Genomic DNA, 26,192 nt, shown 5'->3' with positions numbered 1-26,192 from the left:
GATTTATATCACCAAGTTTTTAAAGAATAAAATGTTACCAATATAAAATATACAGGGTTGGTATACTAAGCTCAAAGCAGGTTATAGTTTTGCATACGCTGAGTACGTAAAAAATACTTATAAAATTCCAGACGCAGTTTTTTTTCAAATAGATGAATTCTTAAAACTCTATGTGTATACACATAAAGCTAGCAATCCGCCCAGATTTGCCACCAGCACGTGAGCTATCATTTAAGATTATGTTTTCATAGACAAAATGCTCACATTAGCGAAGCGGTATAATATGCCGATTGCCGGCTGCGCGAAGCTAGAGAAGAGAACATGATTTTCAGGAAAAGTGAAGCAAAAATTTTTTGATGTAATTTTGTTGTTTAAGTATTATTTTCGTGATCAGTGTATGCAAAACTACAAGTCCCTTCGCGTTTTGTATACCAGTAGTGGGACACCCTGTATCCATACTAATATTATAAATGCGAAAGTAACTCTGTCTGTCTGTCTGTTACTCAATCACGCCTAAACTACTGAACCAATTTGCATGAAAATTGGTATTGAGCTATTTTGATACCCGAGAAAGGACATAGGCTACTTTTTATTGCGAAATATGTACCACGGGCGAAGCCGGGGCGGACCACTAGTATGCTATAAAACAACATCAAATACACCGAATCCAATAATTAAAGCTAGCAACAAAGTAACTTGGAATTGCAATAAAAACCCTCTTCGATCGACTCACGACCAATCCACATACATATCATTATGATAGCAAAAAACAACTCAACAATGTCACATTATCTCGTCTTCGAGCCATCAAAATTCCATCGCTTTGGGTCAAGTTAAACTGGTGATTAGAAAGACAATGAGATTGAGTTATTGACACCAGAGAGACAAAGAGATTGACTTTTAGAGACATAGTCGTGACTGTGTTAGATGATATATTGCTATTTGCTATTTTGATAACGTTAAATAGTTTTATCTTTTTTTTACAATGGATCATTAAACTGTTGTAGAGGGGTTGTGAACTCAACTTGAACTTGAACTATTCGGATCGTAATGATTGTATTTGCACACAATACCCGTATTTATACAAAAATCGACCAAAAACAAAACCAATCAGAATTCTAATTTTGAAATTGAAATTTAGAATGCGCTCTGATTATGAAAAAGAATGCGCCGGCTTGTACACAATATATATATATATACTCTATGCATGTCTCCCATACTGTCATAGCCTTACAATTATTGTTTTCTGTTTAAAGGATTTAAAGAAATTATAATTAAGCTTGGCAGCTGAAGAGCCAATTATTTACAGGAGACATAAGGTAGTTTCAGTATTCATATGTTTTATTTATGTGAATTGTTAAACGAACGGGAAGTAACTTTTATACGAATATTTGTAGAAATTATATAATAAAGACTAAGTCCTTGTATTTTGTTTTAAATAATTCTCTCTTATCTAAAATTAAGTGTATTTTAAGAAGGAAGATGTCTCAACTTCTAGCTTGAAATATAAAATTTTTATGTGAATCGTTAAGATAAAAGTTTATTTCTTATTTCTCAATCACTTTTCGGGCTTGTTACTTTAGCTTTTATTACTTCTAAAATAGAAATAAAGTTAAATTTGCATAAATAAATTTTTACGATTTAAGCCATGGTTCAATAATAAGTAGAGATGTTTTTTAAAACTTTAAAAAAGTGTGTTAGAGACTAGAGTTTATAATGTTATTTCGATTCGATAGCTAAAACTATAACGGTGCATTTACATCAAACGAACATAGAGCTAGAGCATGAAGATTCTTTCGTGTAAACGATAATCAGTATTAGAACATTGTATAGAATCTTTTCGAACGCATTAAGAACAACGAAAGAATGCTCTACGTCTGTTTACACTAAAAGAATTTAACATAGTGCGGTTAGAATGAGCATTCGCTCGTTTGATGTAAATGCACCGTTACAGCCTTAAAACATTATTTTCCTTTTTTTATTCCAATATGCTCGTTAACTTACAGATTGCATTAAGGACATTACAATAAACTATCTCCACAACATATCCTCCTCCATATATATATATTATAAAGGTGAAAGTTTGTAAGTATGTTTGTTACTCTTTCACGTAAAAACTACCGAACCGATTACAATGAAAATTAGCACACATATAGAGGGTAACTTGGATTAACACATAGGATAGTTTTTATCCCGGAAATCCCACGGGAACGGGAACTATGCGGGTTTTCCTTTGCAAACGCGGGCGAAGCCGCGGGCGGAAATCTAGTTACTCAATAATTCTCAACCAATCGAACAAATAAAATTCCCATAAAGATTAAACATTCCCACGTTATAATTGACCTGTGCCACTAACATTTGATAGGAATTAAATTAATTAACGACAGATGTAAGCCAATGTGTAAGGTTCATGCGTGACGAACGGAAACGTAGTTATGTAACTTTGTAGTTGAATGCAGAAATCGTCAACATTTTGTACATAATAATTTAAGATTTTTTTTATAATCATATTCATTTCGTAACCGGAGACGTATATATAAACGTTCTTAAATACGAATAAAGAATTTTTTTTTATTTCAAGGAGACAGCTAATGCATATTTTATTTTATTTTTAATATTTGGTATACAACTAAACATGTAATGCTATATGTACAAATAAATAAAATTAAAATCTAAGCATTGTTAATGTGAATCAAACGACTTTTTCATATTTTTAAAACTCTACTAAAAAAATGGCTAAACAATCATAACTTGAATGTATAATATATGCCTCTGTAGATTTTCGATTTCCTTAATAAAATAATTACCTAACGAACATATTATTATAATTTAAATATAGGTAGTTAATGATGCACATAAAACAATAGAAAATGAATTTTACATCTTATGACATTAAATAGTAAAAAAAATTTTTTTTATACAATTAAACAGGTTTGTAACCTGTGCCTCCTGATTAATTAATTATATTCGTAATATAGTCATTATGCAAATTACCAAACATTAGAGTTTTTATAATTAAAGCGCTGGTGAAACCTGCGTATCGTTAATTCAAGCTGTACTTAAATTAAGTATTAATATCAAATAGATTTAAATATATGTGTTATTTACACTTGTACATGGTATCCCCGTTTATATTAATGTGGTGTGAGCTGACGAAATCGCGTCGGCTTTAAAATATATAAAAATTTATTGCCAGTAGAGAAAATTTGAACTGCATATATTTCTTTGTATAAAAAAGAAACCTTTTTCCTTTTTTAACGTGCTTTCTTATAAAGAGGAATAAAAGAAAAAAAAATGTTCTTCTTTAAATTTTTTCCGTAGGTATTCTTTAATTTAGGCACAGAATAATAACTAGTAACTCGAAGAATTTTACAAATCTAATCTTTTAAAATAATATTATGAACTTTTACACCTTACCAAAAAAAATATGCAATGAAGTGGGAAAGAGCTTCATTTCACTTTACATTAATATTGGAGGCATTTAAAAAGATAATTAATAGGTATACTAAGTAACTAGGTATTTCTACTAACTACATATTTCTGATTTTATTTTCCATTCTTAAATGAAGGGCAAATTGTAACAGAACTATATTACCAACGATTTAGCAGATAGTCTGTCTAGATAGTTTTTATTTGGCGCTACAACCTAGATGTAGGCCTTATAAGTTAGCCCGCTCTATAATTATGGCTAAGTGCTTTCCTTACTGTAACTACGAACCGTATTAACTACTGGAAAAAATGCTTGAATAAATAAATATTAATCAGTAAAGATTTTTTATTTAATTAACCGACTTCAAAAGAAGGAGGAGGTTATCAATTCGGCCGGTATGTTTTTTTTTTTTTTTTTTATGTATGTACACCGATTACTCCGAGGTTTCTGAACCGATTTACGTGATTCTTTTTTTGTTCGATGCGGGATGGTGTCGAATTGGTCCCATAAAAATTTTGTTCGGATAGGCCCAGTAGTTTTTATTTTATGGGCATTTTTGCAAATGCAAGTTTGAAGTCGGTTGTTTTTAACGCAGTTATCACTTGTATTGAATCGAGTACTTAATTAAATAAAAGTGTATACATAGAGCGATTTTGCATGGTAGAGTTATTCAAGGGGAAGGTGTTAGTATATAATTTATTAGATTTTAAACAAAGCGGGAGAAGCCGCAGGCGGAATGCTAGTGTCAAGCATAATTATTTCCATGCGAAGCTGGGGCGGGTCGCTAGTAATGTACAAAAATCCTTACTTCCACATTGAAATTCCATCTGATAAATTTTATTCACATATTTCAAAGGATTTTTTTTCGTGAATCTTCACAAGCGTATCTACAAACCGACATATGTAAATAGGATATTTAAATGGTAATTTGTGTAGGTAGCTCAATATAATTTTGGATATTCTAGGTTATTTCTAGGCTTTCCCAGAAGGTAGGAAATGTACGGGTAATCGACTAATCGCCCATTTTGAGTATCCTATTCTAAAAAACAAAATAAACATTAAACGATTAAATAAATAATGTCATGAATAATTAAAAATCTTAATTCAAGTTTTAAATGACATTTACAACCAAACATGAAGAATTAAGTTGTAACGCCTTTTCACGAATAAAAAAAATCACAAACAACAAAATTTTATGGCGATATATCCAAATAAAGCTGATAAAAATAAATCTTCCATATATTTAAAGACATATCTCATTTATACGCTATTTTATATCTCTATGGAGCTATCAAAATGTAAAAATATTAGTGGGTGAGTAATTTATAGCTTTGTCACCTACATACATACAAAACAATTATTTACACCCACGCAGGTTATTGTTTGAAAGTAAATGTTTAAATTATTTCTGGTAACATTTCACTTTGGAGGAAATATAAGTTTATTATAATATTATCTATACGAATATTATAAAACGGAAGAGTTTGTTTGTTTGTATGAACGCGCTAATCTCAGGAATGACTGGTCCGATTTGACAAATTCTTTCGGTGTTAAATTTTATTTATCAAGGAAGGAACGAAACCGCGGGGCGCTTATTTTAGATACAAACTACGTACATTATAGTACAATAGATTTAATATTTAAAACGTACATAGTACCAATCTAAAAATTCTGTTAAAATTAGCATTCTTCAATATAGTTTAGAATGGAAACTATGCGGGTTTTTCTTTGAAAACGCGGGCGAAGCCGCGGGCGGAAAGCTATAGTATTTAAATAAAGCTATCTAATAAACCAACATGACTATGGAACAATAGCAATTCCCGTTATAATGGAAGTAATAGCACATATAATATAATATCTATATACTATACTAGTAATAGGTATGCTAATACTCTTGGACAATGCAAACTTAATGGTGACTTTGATAAATCGATAGTGTGATCTAGAATCTTGGTATTTAGAAATTAGAGAAATGACTTCACGTGATTTATTCTGTATATTCACGTGATTTATTATTTATACGTTTTGAACATGTGTTATATTTTTTAAACGCTATTTTTTATCTAAAAATAAATGCATGAAATATAAAAGAGTGTGTGTGCCGAGCACATTTAGGAAGTGAAACTTCTTTGGCAAGCTTCAAAGATACCAAATTCGTCGCCTTACTTTATGACGTGACGGTATTGCCATGATGCGATAGGAAATTTCACTCTCAACGCGCCTAAAGAAGTTTCACTTCAAAAACACAAATGGCACACAAAAATTCTTCAGCTGATACAAAAATGTGAATATTTAAAATACTTGCATTAAGACATATTCAAATATATGTGTGGATTTAAATTAGTTTAAATGCAACATTTAAGCAAATTATTAACGATATGTTCATACAGTTACAAGAAAGATTAACAACGACCCTAATTAATGATGCAAAATCTTTATCCAATACGAGACAAATGGTTGGAGATAAGAATATCGAATACTTCGTTTATCAAATACTAGTGGTCCGACCCGGCTTCGCCCGTGGTACATATTATTTCGCAATAAAAGGTAGCCTATGTCCTTTCTCGGATATCAAAATATCTCCATACCAAATTTCATGCAAATTGGTTCAGTAGTTTAGGCGTGATTGAGTAACAGACAGACAGACAGACAGAGTTACTTTCGCATTTATAATATTGGTATGGATGTATCCTTATTAATGTTGACATTTATAAAGGGAAATGTATTGTATAATGCAATTCGTAATTGCTGGATCGAAGGTAATATTTTTTACATTAAAAAAAAAAATTATCTGGTAATTTTTTTTGATTGTCTGAATCAATATTCATGGAACTTTTCTGTTTGGGATTAGGAAAGTATTGATTGGAATAGAGCAAGGACCTTTGGCTCAGCAATTTATCAACTTAGAAATAAATATCTAAATCAACAAATGATTATTAAAAATACCGCATCAAAATCAGTTACATAATTTTACAGACCTAAGAATAAGTACTAACATAGGGACACCGGACAGACAGCAAATTATAATATATTTTATATTTATAATAAAAGTACGTAGGTACACCTCAATATAAAAAACATTCACTTGATTACCATCCAATTACGTATCATGTATTTCGTTAAAAACATCGAGAATAAAATAAAAAAGGTACACACAGTCACATATCTGCATCGATTCATTCCTTAAAATTCCTTATTTGTAGTTTTTTTAACCTTGTTAAAGCGGTATTTGGTCCAACACGAACGGGCCATAAAAATCTTTAAATTTATCACTTCATTCGACCATTTACGATATATTGTTGAACACATTAAGAAAATTTATGGCGTTTGAACGTCTTATTTCAAACCTACAGTTCATATATTATTTCATGATTTATTCGAACATCAATGTGGTTTTAGTTTGTGGACAAGAAACGAGTTTTAGAAAGACGTCATTTGTATGTAAAATTATAGCTTGTATTATCGTTGAGTAAAAGGAATTCACTTCAATGACATTCTATTCAGAATTTTAATTAAAAATGTGTGTATTAAGATATTGTAATCTCTATCTTTGGGTATAAAGGAACGGTTGTCGGTAAAAAACTAAAAAAGCAACATGGCGGATATATATTTTGGATATCTGTTTTTTGGAGAAATTAAGATTATGTCTAATCTAATTTAAATGTAGAACACGATTTAAAATGCGTACGTTTAATTAAAAATAATATTAAGATAATATAATATATATTTTTCTATCTTCTAAAATGGACACTGTCTTAGCTCATATCTTTTTGATACCGTAACAAGCCGTTTTATCGGTTTAAGGACATAAATTAAATAATAAAGATACTATTTCTTTCTCATACAATATATTATTATCTTTATTTATGGGAGTGTAAGAAGATATGAAAGTCGTAAAGTACGAATTTTTCATTCAATATCTAGTAAAATATCTCTAACGTATATTTATATATATATTAGATATTATTACAAAGAATGCCGAAATCAAACCGAAAACCTACTTATATATTGTCTTCTTAATTTAAATAAAAAAATCTAATCTGTGGTTAGTATAATTTAAATTTAATCTGGCAATTAGTTCATCTTTGAAATGCAAAAAAGTAAGAATTTAAATCGACTACAAAATATACCCATGTCTCACATAAATTATAGTATTTCATATTCACCAAAATTAAAAGCATAGTGACTATGCCGATTTACTAAACAATCCAAAATGCACCATATTCACTTGATATAAAGTTTATTTTTCGATTCCTAGCACAGCATCCCACTAAAAGGGATCGTTGTATAATTAATACCTTGAATTAAATGAGATGATTGTATAATAAGGATGGCAGTGACTCTCAAAGCTGTCGATCATAATTTTTGTCCTATTTAGAAGGTACTATACACATAATAACTACTGTAGATTCATATCTTCTATAGTACTAATATCAATATGATTATTGTACACAATTATTTTTAAGAATTACTTTATTAAAAAAGAACAAGAAGAAAGGTTAAGTCTAAATCTAAAAACCGAAAAACGATAGATTTATCTACCTACCTAATATGGTTTAGATAATTAGCTATAGATTTTAGCAATACATATTTCATCCTGTTGGTTAAATGGATAGTGAAAACAAAAAGGTATTGTTTCTAGGACTGCAAATTTCTTAGTTTCAACACGATGGATAAACTGAGTGGAATAAATAATGTAAATAAATTTATTTAAAACTAGGTTTCCACCCGCGGCTTCGCCCGCGCAGTCAAAGAAAAACCCACATAGTTCCCGTTCCCGTGAGATTTCCGGGATTGCGTCATTTTCCCGGGATAAAAATTAGCCTATGTCCTTTCTCGGGTATCAAAATATCTCCATACCAAATTTCATGAAAATTGGTTCTGTAGTTTAGGCGTGATTGAGTAACAGACAGACAGACAGAGTTACTTTAGAATTTATAATATTACTTAGTATGGATTTTTAACCAAACTTGAATGGTTTAGCGGATCTTCTATAATAATTTATGATTTCTTTTGAACTGTCCGACAAATTTAATCCAACTTAATTTAATAGACTTTTTAATGAAAAAATCATTTATAGAATTTACGATGTATTGAAAATGTTATCATTCATTAAAATACTACCGTTTCAGAATAAATATATCTAATTTAAACACTTTTACATATTAACCATTTTAATCAAATTTTTAAAATGTCAGTCCTTTATTTATTCTTCCTATTCTCAAATAATTTGATAATTATACTGATAAGTGATAAGACAGATTATATAAGGTCCCACGTGTACCCAGGTTCCGTTCTACCTGTGTAAAATAAAAATAAAAACCTAGATTATATTTAAAACCTGTTGAAGCTGAGTTGAAAATTCCGATTTTATGGCGTATAAATATAGTGTTATTGGAGATAAATTATTTATACCTGACGTTACGCTTCCTTACAATAATCTGGCCAAAAGAAGAAACTATCATAAAGCAGATTATGAGAAAATTATTCAGAGATTGTCTGAGACAGACTGGGTTGAACTATTTGAGGATCGGGATGTGAATAGTATGGTGCAGATTTTCTATGACATTTTAAATAGTTTAATAAATCAATATATACCTTACCGTAAATCATTAGCCAGCCAATATCCACCTTGGTTTAATAAAAATCTAATTCGGTCTTTAAAAGAAAAAAACAAATTAAGATTACGATACAAATCATACAAAAATCCAATGGATAAAATCGAATTTGATTTGATTTCAAAAAGATGCCAAAACTTGGCAAAAGAACTATACAATAGCTATATATTAAAGGTTGAAGCGGAAATTACCAAAAATCCAAAAATATTTTGGACACACATCAAGACCAAGCGTGGTGGATCAAGCGCATATCCATCAACTATGACTGACGGAGATACTACCTCATCCAATGGTTCAACTATATGTAATTTGTTTGCATCATATTTCTCTTCTGTATACATACCCAAAGGCGAGGACACTTCCGTAAAAGACTGTAACTCTCTCAGCGTTATCAATACAGGTGGTCAGTGTCTGACATGTCCAACTTTACACAAAGATTGTGTTCTAAAGATTTTAAAATCTTTGAACGTCAATAAGGGAGCGGGTCCTGATGGTATCCCTCCTTTATTTATTTCTGCTACTGCTTCAGCTTTGGCTACTCCATTAGTAATGATTTATAACAAATCTCTCATCTCAGGTTCCTTTCCTCAAGAATGGAAGAAAGCCAAAGTTGTGCCCGTTCACAAATCTGACAAAAAAAATGTTATCTCAAATTATAGGCCGATTTCAATCCTCTCTTCATTCGCTAAGGTTTTTGAGTCTTTGATCTGTCCTTTTATTCAACGGCACTTTAGGCAGTTTCTGAGTGATCAACAACATGGTTTTATTCAATCAAGATCGACAACAACAAATTTGTTGACATTTACTGAATCGCTTGTGCAATGTGTTGATGAGAATAAACAATTCGATGTAATATACACCGATTTCAGTAAAGCTTTTGACAAAATCTCCCATCCCATACTATTACAAAAACTTTCAGCCTATGGAGTTACTGGCTCGTTGCTACATTGGCTACAATCGTACATAACAGGTCGAGAGTTTTTTGTTGTCGTAAATGGCTTCACATCAAATGTCCATCATATTACGTCTGGTGCTCCGCAAGGATCCCATTTGGCACCAATCCTTTTCAACATTTATGTAAATGATCTACCCCATTGTTTCTCTTTCTCTGAGGCTTTTTTATATGCAGATGATCTTAAATTTGCCAAAAAAATCGATAAACCAAGTGATACCTGCCTTCTACAAGAAGATCTTAATCGGCTTGTTCAATGGTGTGCACTCAATGATATGCAGTTGAACCCCAAAAAATGTTACCATATGAAATTTTTCTAGAAAGAACTCTTCAGTGCATTCAAAGTATTTCATTGGAAACCAGGTAGTGCAGGAGGTAGACACAATCAGGGACCTCGGTGTCCTGTTTGATAAATCCCTGACCTTTCTACCTCATATTGAGAATGTAACAAAAAAAGCTTCCCAAATGCTAGGGTTCATATTACGAAATACAAAAATTTTTAGTTTGGTCCGAACTAAAATTATTTTATACAACTGCTTGGTACGAAGCGCCTTAGAATACTGTAGTTCCGTTTGGAGACCCCACTATGCTACTCACATGCTAAGACTAGAAAGGGTACAAAAAAGATTCCTATGGCACTTAGCTTTTTCTGAAGGGAAGCTGAGACAACTACCCACATATAAAACACGCTTAAACCATTTTAAAATACGTGCTTTGCATATACGTTACAAAATTATTGATGCATCGTTTCTATACAAACTTCTAAGAAATAAAATTGACTGCCCCAGTTTATTGAGCCAAATCAGATTTCGCGTGCCATATAGATATCCCCGTAACTGTATCACACCTTTTTACCCTCCAATACGACGAACTGTTCTTGGTTCTAATTCACCACTTCTTAAAATGTATAAAATTCTGAATGAGTGTAGTGATTTAATAGATATAAACTATGATAGCCTCAGTATATTCGTGAAGAAAATCTCAGAACACTATATTAATTTAATTTAGGATCGCTTAGCTTATACAAACTTTACTTTTGTTTAGTCAATTTAGATTTATAAGCTAAATATTTACATATTTTTTTGTTTTCTCATAGATCTCAACGTAAAAAAAAAAAAATAATTTAGATGTAAGATACTATCACAGTTTTATTTTTTTTATTTTATTTTTTTTTCCAATTAATCCTTGTATTGTCATAACATGTAACCGTTTTCGCATGTGGTGTTAGCCTATAAGTAGTTATTACATTTATGTAAGTTATTTTGTAATCTTTTTTTCTGTATGTTTGCATTGATGTAAATAACTGTTGGCTGACCTTAAATAAATAAAAAAAAAATAAAAAAAAAAAAAAAAAAATACCTACATAAAACTTTAGTACTCAACTAAATTAAATTAAATGTTCCTGTATCCACAAGTAATTAGCTATTACCAGGGATAACTTGTTGCCAATGTATTAGAGTGATATTTTCCTTTTTTGTCATAAAAATTCCTCATTCTATAAATAGGTACCTTAACATACAATGTTGACAAAAGCATAAAGTCCAATATATGTATTCCTACGTATAAAACGTATCTACGTATAGGTACATAATACGTACAACGGTACATAATATATTAGATGTACGTTCCTAATTATGTCAATGTCACTGCATAGTATAAAACAAAGTCGCTTTCTCTGTCCCTATGTCCCTTTGTATGCTTAAATCTTTAAAACTACGCAACAGATTTTAATAGATAGAGTGATTCAAGAGGTAGGTTTTAGTATATAGGTACCTAATTTATTAGGTGTTAGACAATACGGGCGAAACCGCGGAAGGTAAGCTAGTTTAAAATAAAGGTAGAACTAGAAACTATGAACTGTATTCACATTATGTATAATTTTCATCTAGAGTTTCGTTTTATGTACTATACTTTACATAGTTTGTAGTAATTTGTTTCCTTTCGTTTCTTTTATAGCACGCTGTTCATTCATTACGGCATTGAACGAGGCCTTTGATGGAGTGAAAAGTAGTGAAACAATTAGTTTGAACAATAGAAAGTACTGTTTCACACATGCGTTCGTAACGTGTTAATTTCCCCGTTCTCCAAACAAAGTTTTATTTAACATTTCTTATATTACATTGACGCGACAAAATCGTATACCTAGTGATATATAGAAATTAAACGCGATTTATTCATAATATAGTTATATATTATTACTAGCGGTCCGCCCCGGCTTCGCCCGTGATACATATTTCGCAATAACGAAAGCTTTCTCAGGGTCTATTAAGATTGTCTGTGCCAAATTTCATCAAAATCGGTTGAGAGATTTAAGCGGGAAAGCGTAACAAACAGACAGACAGCCAGACAGAGTTACTTTCAAATTTATAGTATTAGTAGGGATTATTAAATGTGTGAATGTAGAAAATAGGTAAATATGATAGTAGGTAGGTACTTAAAAATACCATCTTTTTTTCGCACAAAACAATTAAACGTATTTCGCTAAAATAAGATACGAATACCTCTATTCTTTATCAAAAAAAGATAAAGCCGAGAGCGTCATCCAATCAAACAATAAAACTATGTTTAAGTGTGGTTTAACAGGATGTCAGGTCAGAGTTTAATTGACGATTTGCAAACCGGCCGTTTAATTATTTATTTCTTAAGCTAGATATAAAGATATATGGAGGATAGTCCCAGGTGAGTGACCAGGACGCCAGGGAAGGTGAAAAGGTTAACCATTTGTTCCAGACATCTGATCGCGCTCCTTTTAGGGTTGTCACAAGAAGTTTCTAGCAGATGTTTGCAGTGCGTAAAAACTGTCGAATAAGGTTTGTTGTGAGTATAAAAGTAACAAATAAGGCATTTATGCGTTGTGAGCAAAATGCTTTTAGAATATGTTATAAACATTTAATTTTCTTGAATTTGAAATTTGATGATCCTTCACAATTTTTAATGTACCTATTATACTTAATCACTAAAGTAAACATCAATAATATTGATATATAATTTATGCCCTTGAAGTTCAAACTTTATGATTCATTTACAAGCCAAATTTTTGTAATTATTACTTATTTATTACTGATTACACCAATAAATATAGCTTTTTATTAAGACTAGAAAGTGATCTGTAAATAAATATACAAATAATACGGCAATAAATAATATTCTTAGTGGGTGTATGAAGTAGTTCTGATGCTTTGCTGTAGGTGTCACATAAATTACAATTTATCATCCATAAATCTAATTTATCACGCAGCTTGAAAGAAATAAAATTAATGAAATAATCCTGCTGGTTGACAGCCCTGGGTGTATGCCCGTATTCATTGTTGTTTATGGTAGATTTAACAAGGCGAATAAAGCGTAAATTGTGCTATTGTTAGGCCTTATTTTTCACTTATCCATACTATACTTAATATTATAAATGCGAAAGTAGCTCTGTCTGTCTGTCTGTTACTCAATCACGCCTTAACTACTGAACCAATTTGCATGAAATTTGGTATAGAGATATTTTAATACCCGAGAAAGGACATAGGATAGGTTTTATCCCGGAAATCCCACGGGAACGGGAACTATGCGGGTTTTTCTTTGACTGCGCGGACGATGCCGCGGGTGGAAAGCTAGTGTATTTGGTATGTTTTCAATTACTGTTTGACGTGCGATGTTTAATGTTTAGTTTCCGGTACAGAAAATAAGTTTAATGGTTGTAAAAATTAAACGGCTTTTTGCAATTTTTAAATTACTAACACAAATACTAGTTAAGGAAAAACACATTAAACTCGGACTCAAAACATTTTTTATTCAATAAGATTCCTTCTAGAAGCACTTTTGAATCGTCATAGCATATTTTCAACATTTACCATTTTCCATTAAAATAGGTTCTAATATTGAAGTTTTAATTACGACTAAACAACAAGCATTCAAATATATATCAAATACCTAAAAATCTCTCTTAACCCATTCTACCCTACTCCATGCCCAATTTCAAAACACACTTCAAATTAATCACGGTTCCTTTAATCGAGCTCTAAACGGGAATAAATACCCTAACTAATGAATTACTCCTATCACCATGGGAGGGCTTCTGAGGGAGTAATTATTTTTCCCTTTAGACCAATTAATCAGAAAACTAAAAATTCGATTCGAAACGTCAGTGTGATTTACTGATTTTTCGATGATTAGCTTACACGGGGTTCGAGAATAGAGAGTAATTAACATTCTTTGGTAATTTTAAGCTTAGAATGAATTATTCAGTAGAGCTTGGAGTAGCTGCTTTTTAATTTAGTGATGTGATACGGTATATCTATTGGTTTGTATAATTCATTGCTATCTTTACTGAGATTCATTAAAAAGTAAGTTACATTTGCCTTAATATATATATGATAATGTACATTCAAATTCGAATTCATTTATTAATTGCCTAGCTAATAAATATCTAGTACCTAGCTAATAATATGTTTTGCGTTTCTAATATTGTCACTAAAATTATAGAATAATATTAATATATAACATTAGAAACAACATAATATCATAAAAAAAGTTAAGGTATCTCTACACATTTAGGTATTATTATCGTCAAAAGGTTGACCATCTTTGTGTTGTTGGGTATTAAATTTTCATACAGATAATAAAGTGACCGAATTACAGCAATTATTCAAATCGGCATATGGTATATTACATTATGTTATTATATCGCTTGGAGGTCACATTGGACCTTCACGCGATTATATCCGTCATGGTTTTGTTTTGGACAACAATTGATAATCGACAATTTTTTGCTGATACATAGAATAATGTTATACCATATTACAATAATTATTCGTGAATTTCATAAAAATATATTTAAATTTTCAAACTATGAAAATTAATTCATGTGTCAAATTAACCTAAACGTTTTTTTTTTCAACATAACAACCAGACAATAATCATTTATTTCGAATTTAAAATCATTATGCCAATAATTTATTTCACAAATTCTTACATAAGTGCACAATTGAACACTTGAAAATTTTACGACATGCAATCCTCAAGTAATGAATGGTCAATAGCTACTGACCATGTGAAATTGTTTAACGACCTTCTGGCCCATCTATTGCGTCACTAATAAGGCATCTTATTAAATAAATGTCTGCGCAATCATCCTTTCATATGCTCGAATAATTGCTTTGAAATAACAGTCAATTACTTCTAATAATGTGTAATGCATATCTTAGTCAGAAAATGTCTTTTAAAATGATACCGCCACGTATTGTTCATATCTGCTTCTTATTTTATACTAGCTTTCCGCCCGCTTTATCTAAAACCTAATAAATTATATACTCAAACCTTCCTATTTAATCACTCTATCTATTAAAAAAACCGCATCAAAATCCGTTGCTTAGTTTTAAAGATTTAAGCATACATAGGTATATAGGGACAGAGAAAGCGACTTTGTTTTATACTATGTAGTGATGAATTGTTTTCTTATTACATTATTTAAAAGCTTGTTACAAATTTTTATTAACAGATGTTAGTAGGCACTATCTTAATGCAAAATTTCATCCAGATTGGATCATCCATTTATGTGTAAAAGAGTATCAAATTTTTACCCATCTCTACAAAATTTCGCTATAATAATTGAAGTGGGATTCTCTCAAAATTTATCTAGTTTAATATATTTAAAGTACTCCATTAACTTTCCATTTTATTACATAAATTAGAAACCGCGGTACGTTACTCCCTTGTTTATTTTAGTGAGATTTTTAATCTAATAGACCTCTTCGAATCAGCTCATTTGCATAGAAACTTAAGTGCCTTTCACGTATTTCTCTATTATCTTATTATTATAAGCTCAAATTTAATAAATTTTTAATTCAATTTATTAAAAAAGGAATTTTCATAGATATAGTTTTTCATTTCTAGATAGTTTTAAAAGTGTTGTATATTTCAAATGTGAAATTTTAAACACATCCTTTTTAAGCAAAGATAATAATTGATTAATTTAGAAGTGTATCTATGAATCTTTAAAATAATTAACCCTCTTTTTCGACAGTTATTAAAACTATGAACTTTTCGCGCAGTCGTCTACGTAACTACATATTAAGTAAAGACCATAGACCAAAGCAAAGTCCTACTAATATTATTATAAATGCGAAAGTTGTGACGATGATTAAGGTTTGTATGTATGTATGTATGTTTGTTACTCTTTCACCCAAATACAACTGCTGATTACAATGAAATTTAGCACACATATAGATGGTAACTTGCTCAATACATAAAATGTAAAGTACATACAACGGTGAAGTTCATAGCAAAGATTAATATAGGGAGATAAACTTCCATACACCATCACTAGTCACTACACTTTAAAACAATGAACATAACACTTTCTTAATCTATTTCCCACGGTAAGAAAACACGGATATTATGTACAAATGTTCTCGTTCCTGTGTTTACTGAAAATTAACAAATATTTTGTAAACATGATGAAAACTTCTTCGACAGAGTAATTAATCATTGATTCATGTGACGAAGGTGCGAACTAAAATGGGCTCGTAATTTTTAGTAAAATGTTTTATATTCTCGTTTTAATTGGATTTCAAGGTAATAAAACATTTAATAGTAAATGCAAATATTTGCTGTTATTTTATGAGTGATTTCTTTCTTTAATATACTTGTTTTATGTAAATTGGAATAATCAACTTTAATTTCAGTCCATTTTACCACGACCTGTAACAATAATTTTTATTTTATAAAATAATCTCATATCTGTATTTGTTTTAATTAAAATTTAATTAAAAGTCGTGGTAGTAACAATTCAAATACTTAGAGTAGAAATAATAGTTATTTTTTGTTTGTCAAATCAAATAAAATCAAATTATCTTTATTTTTTTCAAGAAGTACGTAAGTATATTTGATATCATACTTAATCATGCTTAATGAATTGGTCACTATTTCATACAAGCATAGTTAGAACATATCAAAAAAAAATAATTTAGGTACATATTATAGGTACTATACATATAATAAATCTGTAGAAGGGTCAATTCTGTACATTGAAAATATTGAAAAAATAAATAGCAGGGGGTGTTACTGGATCGATACCAAACCCAAATATGTGATTAAAAAAATTTTTGTCTGTCTGTCTGTCTGTCTGTCTGTCTGTCTGTCTGTCTGTCTGTCTGTCTGTATGTGAAGGCATCACGTGAAAACTAACGGTTGGATTTCGATGAAACTTGGTATAATTATACCTTATTATCCTGGGCGTAAAATAGGATACTTTTTATCCTGGAAAAATACGTAGAAAAAAATTAAACTTAATTTTTCAGTTTTATCCATAGACGTTGTTCTGTAGAACCGCGAACACACGTTGCGTATTATTATAGGCCTAGCCGTATTTGGGTCCAATAGATATTTATAAGATGTCAGAGTTACTCAAAATGGAGAAATAAACCATCCACGCGAAGACCGACATCCGCGCGGACGGAGTCGCGGGCGAAAGCTAGTATTTCATTTTTCAGCTATAATATGCAACAGTATAAAGTGGGATAAAATAAGTTGTTCAAGTGACATAGAGCAGACCCTCCCGGAGGGTACAGTGTCTGACATCGGACGGTTCCCATGGCTTGGCGTCGTACAGCATAGTTTTTGTGAGTTTTAATATATTTGATATTTCAACAGTGTAGAGCTTAAATAGATATAAATAATATAATAAACTAGCTTCTGCCCGCGTTATCAAAGAAAAACCCGTATAGTTACCGTTCCCGAAGAATTTCCGGGAAAACCCCTATTCTATGTGTTAATCCAAGTTACCCTCTATATGTATGCTAAATTTCATTGTAATCGGTTCAGTAGTATTTGCGTGAAAGAGTTACAAACACACACACACACACATCCTCACAAACTTTCGCATTTACGTATATAATACTAGTAGTAAGTAGTTATGCTCTTCTTACGTTAAAAAACATTCACTAGGTACTTAATTTGATCATACAGAAAAATGTTTAAAAATGTTCTGTATTCTTTGGGCAAGTTTTGTTTTTAATTTTAGATATCGGTGGTGCGACAAGGTTCGCGATAACGGGTGGGATCCTCATCCATCCCACATTTGTACTGGCTCCTGCTGAAGATGTAGCTAGGATACAGCCAGCCACTTTAGTGTGAGTTTAATATACTTTATTTAATATACCTACCTGGATCACTAATAGAATAAATTTTAGATTCAGTATGGTGGTAGTAAATTAATTTATTCTTTATTTCGTTGAAAGTGTCGAAGGGCATTTTGTTAGTGGCTCTTAGAAAACATACGTCTTCCATAATTATTTCTATCCTACAAATACAATCAAATAATCACGGTTTGCATTAATTCTACCCCATAGAACAGAATAGTTGTGCCCCACGGTTATACCCGCGTTGCATCCGCTCCTGTTGCTCTTAGCGTGATGATAATATGCCTTCTTTGATAAATAGGCTATCTAACACCGAAAGAACTTTTCAAATCGGACCAGTAGTTCCTGAGATTAGCGCGTTCAAACAAACAAATTAACAAACAAACTCTTTAGCGTTAAAATATTAAGTATAGATGTAAGATATTATGTACCAAATCTTAATTATTATTACTTTACAGAAATAATACGAAGTTCATAGCATGGCAGACAGCTACAAATAAGTATTCTATAGACGTGGTTGATTACTACATGCACCCTGAGTATGAAAAACAGACGTTTGCTACTGTGGCTCTTCTTGAACTGTATTCCAGGAAAGATTATGGCATTGGTGAGTTATGCTTCATGTTTATATTTACTACAAATAGCTAGAAATTATAGGGGCTTTAACGGATTTTAAACCCGATTTATTATATACTAGCTGCGCTCCGCGGTTTCACCCCTTGGCTCCGCCTCTGTTGGCCTTAGCGCGATGATATATAACTTATAGGCTTCCTCGATGAATGGGCTATCTAACACCGAAAGAATTTTTCAAATCGGACTAGTAGTTCCTGAGATTAGCGCGTTCAAACAAACAAAGTAACGCTTCAGCTTTATGTTATCATATAGATTAGTAGTTATAGATTCTTTATTTTATTTTTTTATAGATTCCTATGACCACACTCGCAGTAAAGTGTTCGAAATTTTATAATGTACTAACTTCCGTAAGTAACACACTAAAATACTACTAGCTCTTAACCGCGGCTTGTTTTTGTTACAGCGCCTCTGCTACCGATATGCATGCCAATTAGAGGTGGTGGTGCTTTTTACGACATGTATGTGGTAAAAATGACTGATGGTAAGTACATATTATATATAATATAGTAATATGTTGCAGAATTATCTATTAATTCAGCCTCAGGTTTAACTCGATAAGTATTTAATTTAAATACTAGCTTCCGCCCGCGACTCCGTGCGCGCGGAAAAATTATGAAAAATTAAGATTTATTGTTTTCTACATATTTTTCCGGTATAAAAAGTATCCTATTTTATACCTAGGATTATAAGGTATAATTGTACCAAGTTTCATCGAAATTGAACCGTTAGTTTTCACGTGATGCCTTCATATGCAGACAGACAGACAAAACATTTTTAATCACATATTTGGGTTTGGTATCGATCCAGTAACACCCCCCTGCTATTTATTTTTTCAATATTTTCAATGTACAGAATTGACCCTTCTACAGATTTATTATATTTATATGTAATAGACTACAAATATTATGATTTATTTGAACTCTTTGTTATATTTTATCGTTTCATGCTTTTTATCGATATCTAGAAATTGTAATTCTGCCAGAAATGTTTGTTCACAGAAAAGGTAGATTTAGCAAAGGAAGTAGTAAAAGTGAACTTCGTCGAGAACCAAGATTGTGAAGAATTCTATTTTCAGGCAAAGGTTTTTATTTTTATTTATTACAAAAAATTACGAACAACTACCATGTAAGGACCTAGGGTATTAGCGTATATATTATATGTCCTTAAAAGGCCGGCAAAACACTTGTAACAACACCAGGGTTGGGATTGTTTATGAATACTTAACATCATCTCTACCATAAAAAGATTATACCTACCTATTTATAACTAGCTGTGCCCAGCGGCTTTTCCCACGTTTCTCTGCTCCAATTGTTCTTAGCGTGATGATATATAGCCTTCCTCGATAAATGAGCTATCTAACACCGAAAGAATTTTTCAGATCCAAGAGGAAGGTTATAAAATATAATGTATTAGGTTTTAGACAAAGCGGGCTAAGCCGCGGGTGCTAAGCTCTAAACTTTTTTTTTTTTTTTTTTTTTTTATTGTGTGATAGGGAAGCGCTTGACCACGATCTCGCCTGATGGTAAGCTGAGATGTGGCCTAAGATGGAGCGCGCTTCCCTAGAAGGTAAACTTATAATAAGATAAATTTTTAATCAATTTAATACACAATATCATTATCTCATTACTCGCATTGATCCTCACTCAGTCTATTACATAAATTTTATTTACAGTTTAATAATAAATATAATCAGTTATTTAACCATTTACATTTATATCGACTATTTTTTTGCTTTTCAGTTAAATTACAAAAAGATGACGCCAGTTAAACCCATATGTGCTAAATCAATTAACATGAAGGACCCTTGTGTTTGGGATGGTGGTTATGCCCTCATCACCAGACAGGCTTGGGGCTTCTGGAAACTGGTAAATACTTTCAAATATGATGTCGACAGTTCTTTATGAAAACGATAACGCGTACCTATTTACACGGGAGATAACTGCGAACTATTAATACTAATGATATAGTTGTAAATAATAAAATCTAAATACACAATTGAACAATTTTGAGAAACTCATACGAAAATGTTTTTTTTTTTAAACAAGTAGTCTTTTCATACATCAGGATCATGGTATTTTAATGCGTCTAGGCTCTAGCTCGTTTGTCGCGCGTTTGAACTTTCAATTCGTGTTACAAGACTTTTCATCAGACATAACCAAGACACATTCTCTTCTAATATATAAAAATCAATGCCACTTTTCGTTGTAATTCCATAACTCGAGAACGGCTGAACCGATTTCGATAATTCTTTTTTTATTATATTCCTTGAAGTACGAGGATGGTTCTTATGTAGAGAAAACGTTAATATGTACCACGGGCGAAGCCGGGGCGGACCGCTAGTCTTTAATATATATAAATCTCGTGTCACAGTGTTTGTCCTCAATGGACTCCTAAACCACTTAACCGATTATAATAAAATTCGCACACCATGTGCAGTTCAATCCAACTTGAGAGATAAGATAGTTTAAATTTCAAATCGTTTTAGAGAAAGCGGGCGAAGCCGCGGGCGTTAAGCTAGTTGTTCCATATAAACTTACCCAATTTGTACATATTTTTCTATCGTCTATATTCTATATCTGTGTTTGTATAAAAAGTATGCAATAAAATCTATCTATGAAAATCAAATCAAATAAAATATGTTTATTTGCTTGTTTAAAGGTTTATAGAATACATATCTGTTCTCACATATACTGCCATTTTAAATGGCATGCAATTTTTTTTATTAAATCATCATTAATACAAATTGAAACATTCAATTAATACAGTATGAACTATGAATAATAATCTGTGTATATTTTAGATTGGTTTCGGTCTCCGGGGTCCAGGTTGCGCGGCGCCAGCTCGGTTCATCAACGTCCACGACTACCTCATGTGGATAGACGAAGTGATCACCCAGGCTCCACTACAAGAGAAGTATTTGGATGAAGAGGCATTGGTGTTCAGAAGGGTGTCGCCTATCAAAATCGTTATGTATAAATGTAAGGAGCGGGGTTTATTTTTTCTTTAAGTTTGCTAATGGTGGGAATTTTTGTTTGTGTTCTGACAATACAAATAGCAAAGATAATATAATATTATGCTAATAGTTACTTTTATTCTATTGAAATTTATATTGTGTTAAATGTTTGTTTTTAAAATTCGTTACTAATATAGTATAGTATATATTAAAGTATATTAGCATTTTTTAAATAATATGTATTCACACGAAAAGAAGCTGTCTATTTACAATTGTAAGGTTGCCTGGAAGAAATCGTTTTTAAGCGATAAAGCCGCAAAATTGTACATTTATTTTAAGTTACTATATCGTTTCTGTAAATTTTGTTTTTGTGTGCATTGTACAATAAAGTGTTTTCTATTCTATTCTCATTGTAAAGCTATCTAGTTACACCCTACACGTATTCATGTGATCTTTATAATTTCTTCTAAACATTTCAGCCAAAGTGAGACAGCCAAAAAACTTTGGTCAATGCGAGAGAAAAAAGCGGGGAAGCGTTCTTTACAAAGACAACACGGAAATTCTGGCGACCAAGAATTTTGCACAAGGCTTCTTTTTCGTAGGTTTTCCTTACATTTTTTTTGTAATAAAACTTATTTTTATACATTTTGATTCGTAAAACACGCAGACGTTGGAGCCTTCGGTTTTTCCATGTGGATAAATGCAAGTAATGCAGAATGAACTAGTTTAGTAGTAAAACACACGTTCCATAACCATATTTATTTTTAACTAGCTGACCCGACAGACTCTGTCCTGTGGAGAACTGTCAAACGTGTGTATATGTTTTCTTATTTTTTGTCTGATCGAATTTCTAAATCTTTCCTTTATTTATTTACTAGCTTTCCGCCTGCGGCTTCGCCCGCGAAAAAAAGATAAGGCGACTTTGTTTTATACTTTGTAGTGATTTATTTTATTTTAGAATTCCCGACAAAGGATAGGTACAGATTACATTTATTACATCTTATTTAAGTACGTCATAAGTCCATATTTGTTATGGACAGGAGAAGGATCTTATGATCCTTAAAAAATACGTGTGACACTCGAGGACTGCCGCGGTAAAGCTATTGCATAGCATCGCATCGCTGTGCCGGTTGGAGTGGGGGGTGTTAGGTTTTTTCGTTACGGAATTTTTACATTCGGTCACCGCGCTCAAAGTCTGAGATAAAAGCTATGCCATAGATTAATAACAAATATCGAAATCAGTCCAGTCGTTCATACGTGATATCTGACCAAGAGAAATAAGGATTCATTTTTATATAGAGACTAACTTACCGCCCGCTGCTGCGCCCGCTTTCTCTAAAACGATTTGAGAAACTATCCTATCTCTCAAGTTGGATCGAACTGCGAATTTTATTATAATCGGTTAAGTGGTTCAGGAGTCCATTGAGGACAAACATTGTGACACGAGATTTATATATATATATAATATATTAAGATGACTGCAATAATCGCAATATTCATGAAATCTCTCCCTTTTAATTAAGTTATAAACAACACATTAACCCTAGAAAGATAATCATATTGAGTAATACGGGAAAGATAGTCATGCGTCAAATTTACGCATGTTTTTTAGTTAGCTCTAAGTCGCGGTATATTGTTTTTTTTTCTATAAATTGTAAGTTATTATATATTTACAGTTATGTTAGAATAATTAATATTACAAATAATTTATTTTTAATTATTTTTATACATATAAAAAAACGAAAACATTAAACGTCTGCTTTAAATCTACAATTCTTGTAACACGTATTATTTCTAATAAAAACTTATTTTTGGCTACAATTATCAGACTTTTTTATATCTTATATATATGTTGTACATATACTTATATAAAAAATAGTGAGAAACAAGTTTAGCACATATCAACGTATGCTCACGACATAATATAACGATGTTACATTTTTTGCAGGAGGAATTTGCCTTTCGTCATATTTCAGAAGGACAAATCGTATAGTAAATACGTTTTTTTTTTACGGAAGGCCTCCTCAGTACTTTCTTACGATGTACCAGATACTTTATTTGGCAACAAATTGGAGATATTATCACCCAAATATCTTATCAAAGCTGGTGATTCTAAACACCCACGCATAAACAAAGAAGACGGTTCCATGCTTCTATATTTCATGTTTTTTTGACTCGGATGTTTTTGTGCTTTGATGTTAACATTGTGGCTATAAATTTAATATGCAATATCCAAGCAATTTTATTGATTCCATAAAATAAAGCCATTGGCCATCTCATTGTCTTACTACTATTGAACATCAGGGAACACATTCGGTCTAATGCATCTACTTCGCCTTTTGCTTGAATGTAATATATCATCTTTGCTTTGTACCTCATCGGGAAAAGCTTCTTCTGTGTCACTTTGCTCGTCATTTTCAATTTCGTGGTCCTCCTACTTCCCTATCGGTTTCTTCACAGGGACCCTCATCGCTTTGCATAAGAGCGGCTAGTATACAATATTCTTCCAATTTTCTATCCCCAATTGTTTTCTATATTTGCTTCAATATGTATAAAAATAAATTTTAAACATAAGTCACAATATACAGTAAAAATAAGCTAAAAAATATTCAAACTACCATAGAAGTCAAAATCTTAAAAGTCACGGTAAAGATAATCATGCGTAATTTTGACTCACGTAGTCGTTATATTTCAAAATTGGTTACTCTAACTTTATTGAGACGTATACCATAGGGTAGCTCTTAGTGACTTATGAAATGTCCTATAAGCACAGTTATGGATTCGCGACATTTAAAAAGATAAAACTATATTTCGAAAACGCAGGAGTCATTTTGACGCAGACTGTCTTTCTAGGGTTAATAACTTTTTCTTCAGATGTCAGTCGCGCAAGCAGCAGAGGTGTCCTGCGCCACGATAGTGCTAGAGGTGTCGACCCGCAGTAACGCGGCGATCTGGGTGGAGAACCACTGCTACCAAGACCTGACTGCGGACAGGACGGGCTACCGGCTCGATAAGAAGAAGGATTTACGCCCGTTAGTTAAACAGTTTGATATAGCCGCTATTATCATACTCTAAAATTTATTTGTTCAATTAGACTCCTTGAATCGTCATGACGTAGTTTTGCCATTTACCACCGATTCGGTAAGCAGTTCGTAATTCAGTTACGCAGAAGAACTGGCAAGAAACTCCGTAATTGCTCTTTTAAAATCTTTTTAATTTTACATAATATTATGTACATATATAATAATAATGCCAAAGAACTGTCCAGCCCCCCTAGCCAAGTGGCTTTCTGTTAGCGTAGCGTTCAATAGAATAGACTACGAATGTATGAGATTGACGTAAGCTGTAGATACGTGATTCTTAAGCGACATTCCATGGATTTTCATCTTCTGTATACCTACTTCTTCGTCAAGAAAAACAATTAGTAAAACAGCTGTAGGTATAATGCATCTGTCCCATATCTGCCCCATTCCCACAAGACATGGGAATTTACTTAATCATACATCTATGACACTATCTTTGGACATCGTCCAACAAGCATGCTATTATCTGTGATGTGGTACTCGAATAAATAAATAATTCCACAGCTGTGTTGTACAAATTAAGCACTCTGGTTAGCAGCCTTAAAGTTTTTATATATAGGTGCCTTTTTTGTTTATCGTGAGATGGAATTCGAAACATTGCTTTGCAGTAGTGACATTCTTTTTAAATTCATAAGTAACGAAGCAAAATACTTATTATCAACTTTCATTGATGCCATTCAAATATTAAACAGACATGTTAACATTAAAAATTTTAAATTAACTCTTACTTAATTCTAAATCTTTTTTCCTTTTAAAACATTACAGGAACGAATGCTTCATATACTTCCAATCGGTCGCGTACGTCGAGTTTCGCTTCTACTTCTCGTTTCGAGCAGTTCTAGAAGTCACTCTGTACGGTAAGGTGGAACACGTGAAGAACCTGCTGCACCCGCACCGTGTCACCGTGTCTACACACGCGTGGTACCCCACGTATATATATCTGAGGACCAAGTGGTTCGTGCCGTACTTCAGCTGGTGGTGGGCCATGTAAATGGTACGACGAAGGTTTTGTGAAAGACTTACTACTATAAGAGTAGCGCAGACCCAAACTGAGTCTTGGCCTCCGAAAATAAGACTCTATTTGACTCTATCCTGCGCCATCTCTTGCGAAAGACGTCTTTGTGAAAGATGTATTTATTATATTAATTCTTAGGGAAAATTTCCAGACCTTTTTCTTGACCACTAGATAGTCTGGAAGAGGCTGCTGTAGCGATAAAACGCCTGTTCTACTCAACTGTGTCTTTAATATGTATATTTAGTTTATTTCTGTTTTTATTTGTAATAAAGTACTTTTATTTGTTTGTTTGTACCAACTACCAGCCTTTTGTTTTAATAATTAAAACCTCTCTAGTGCGGTATTGTGATAAACAGCATCATACTAAATTAGTAAGTATATA

The 26,192-nt window shown here is 32.0% G+C and overlaps 2 protein-coding genes across 2 annotated transcripts in view; one reads left to right on the top strand and one right to left on the bottom strand.

Moving 5' to 3' along the window:
* LOC123697919 overlaps positions 1-26,192 on the bottom strand; it is a 52,274-nt gene that overhangs the window by 17,991 nt on the left and 8,091 nt on the right. The window lies entirely within an intron of this gene.
* Positions 12,663-25,786, top strand: LOC123698182 (plasma kallikrein-like). The gene is made up of 11 exons (XM_045644775.1): positions 12,663-12,679; positions 17,495-17,607; positions 18,009-18,117; positions 18,585-18,733; positions 19,163-19,240; positions 19,758-19,840; positions 20,499-20,624; positions 21,560-21,737; positions 22,192-22,310; positions 24,587-24,744; positions 25,561-25,786. Exons 1-11 carry the CDS (start codon positions 12,663-12,665, stop codon positions 25,784-25,786), a joined length of 1,356 nt encoding a protein of 451 aa, XP_045500731.1.

The sequence above is a fragment of the Colias croceus genome, chromosome 15 (genome assembly GCF_905220415.1).
Source record: "Colias croceus chromosome 15, ilColCroc2.1".
NCBI classification, from domain to species: Eukaryota; Metazoa; Arthropoda; class Insecta; order Lepidoptera; family Pieridae; genus Colias; species Colias croceus.
Note: the sequence above shows the minus strand (reverse complement) of the source record. Positions and strands in the feature narration are given on the sequence as shown.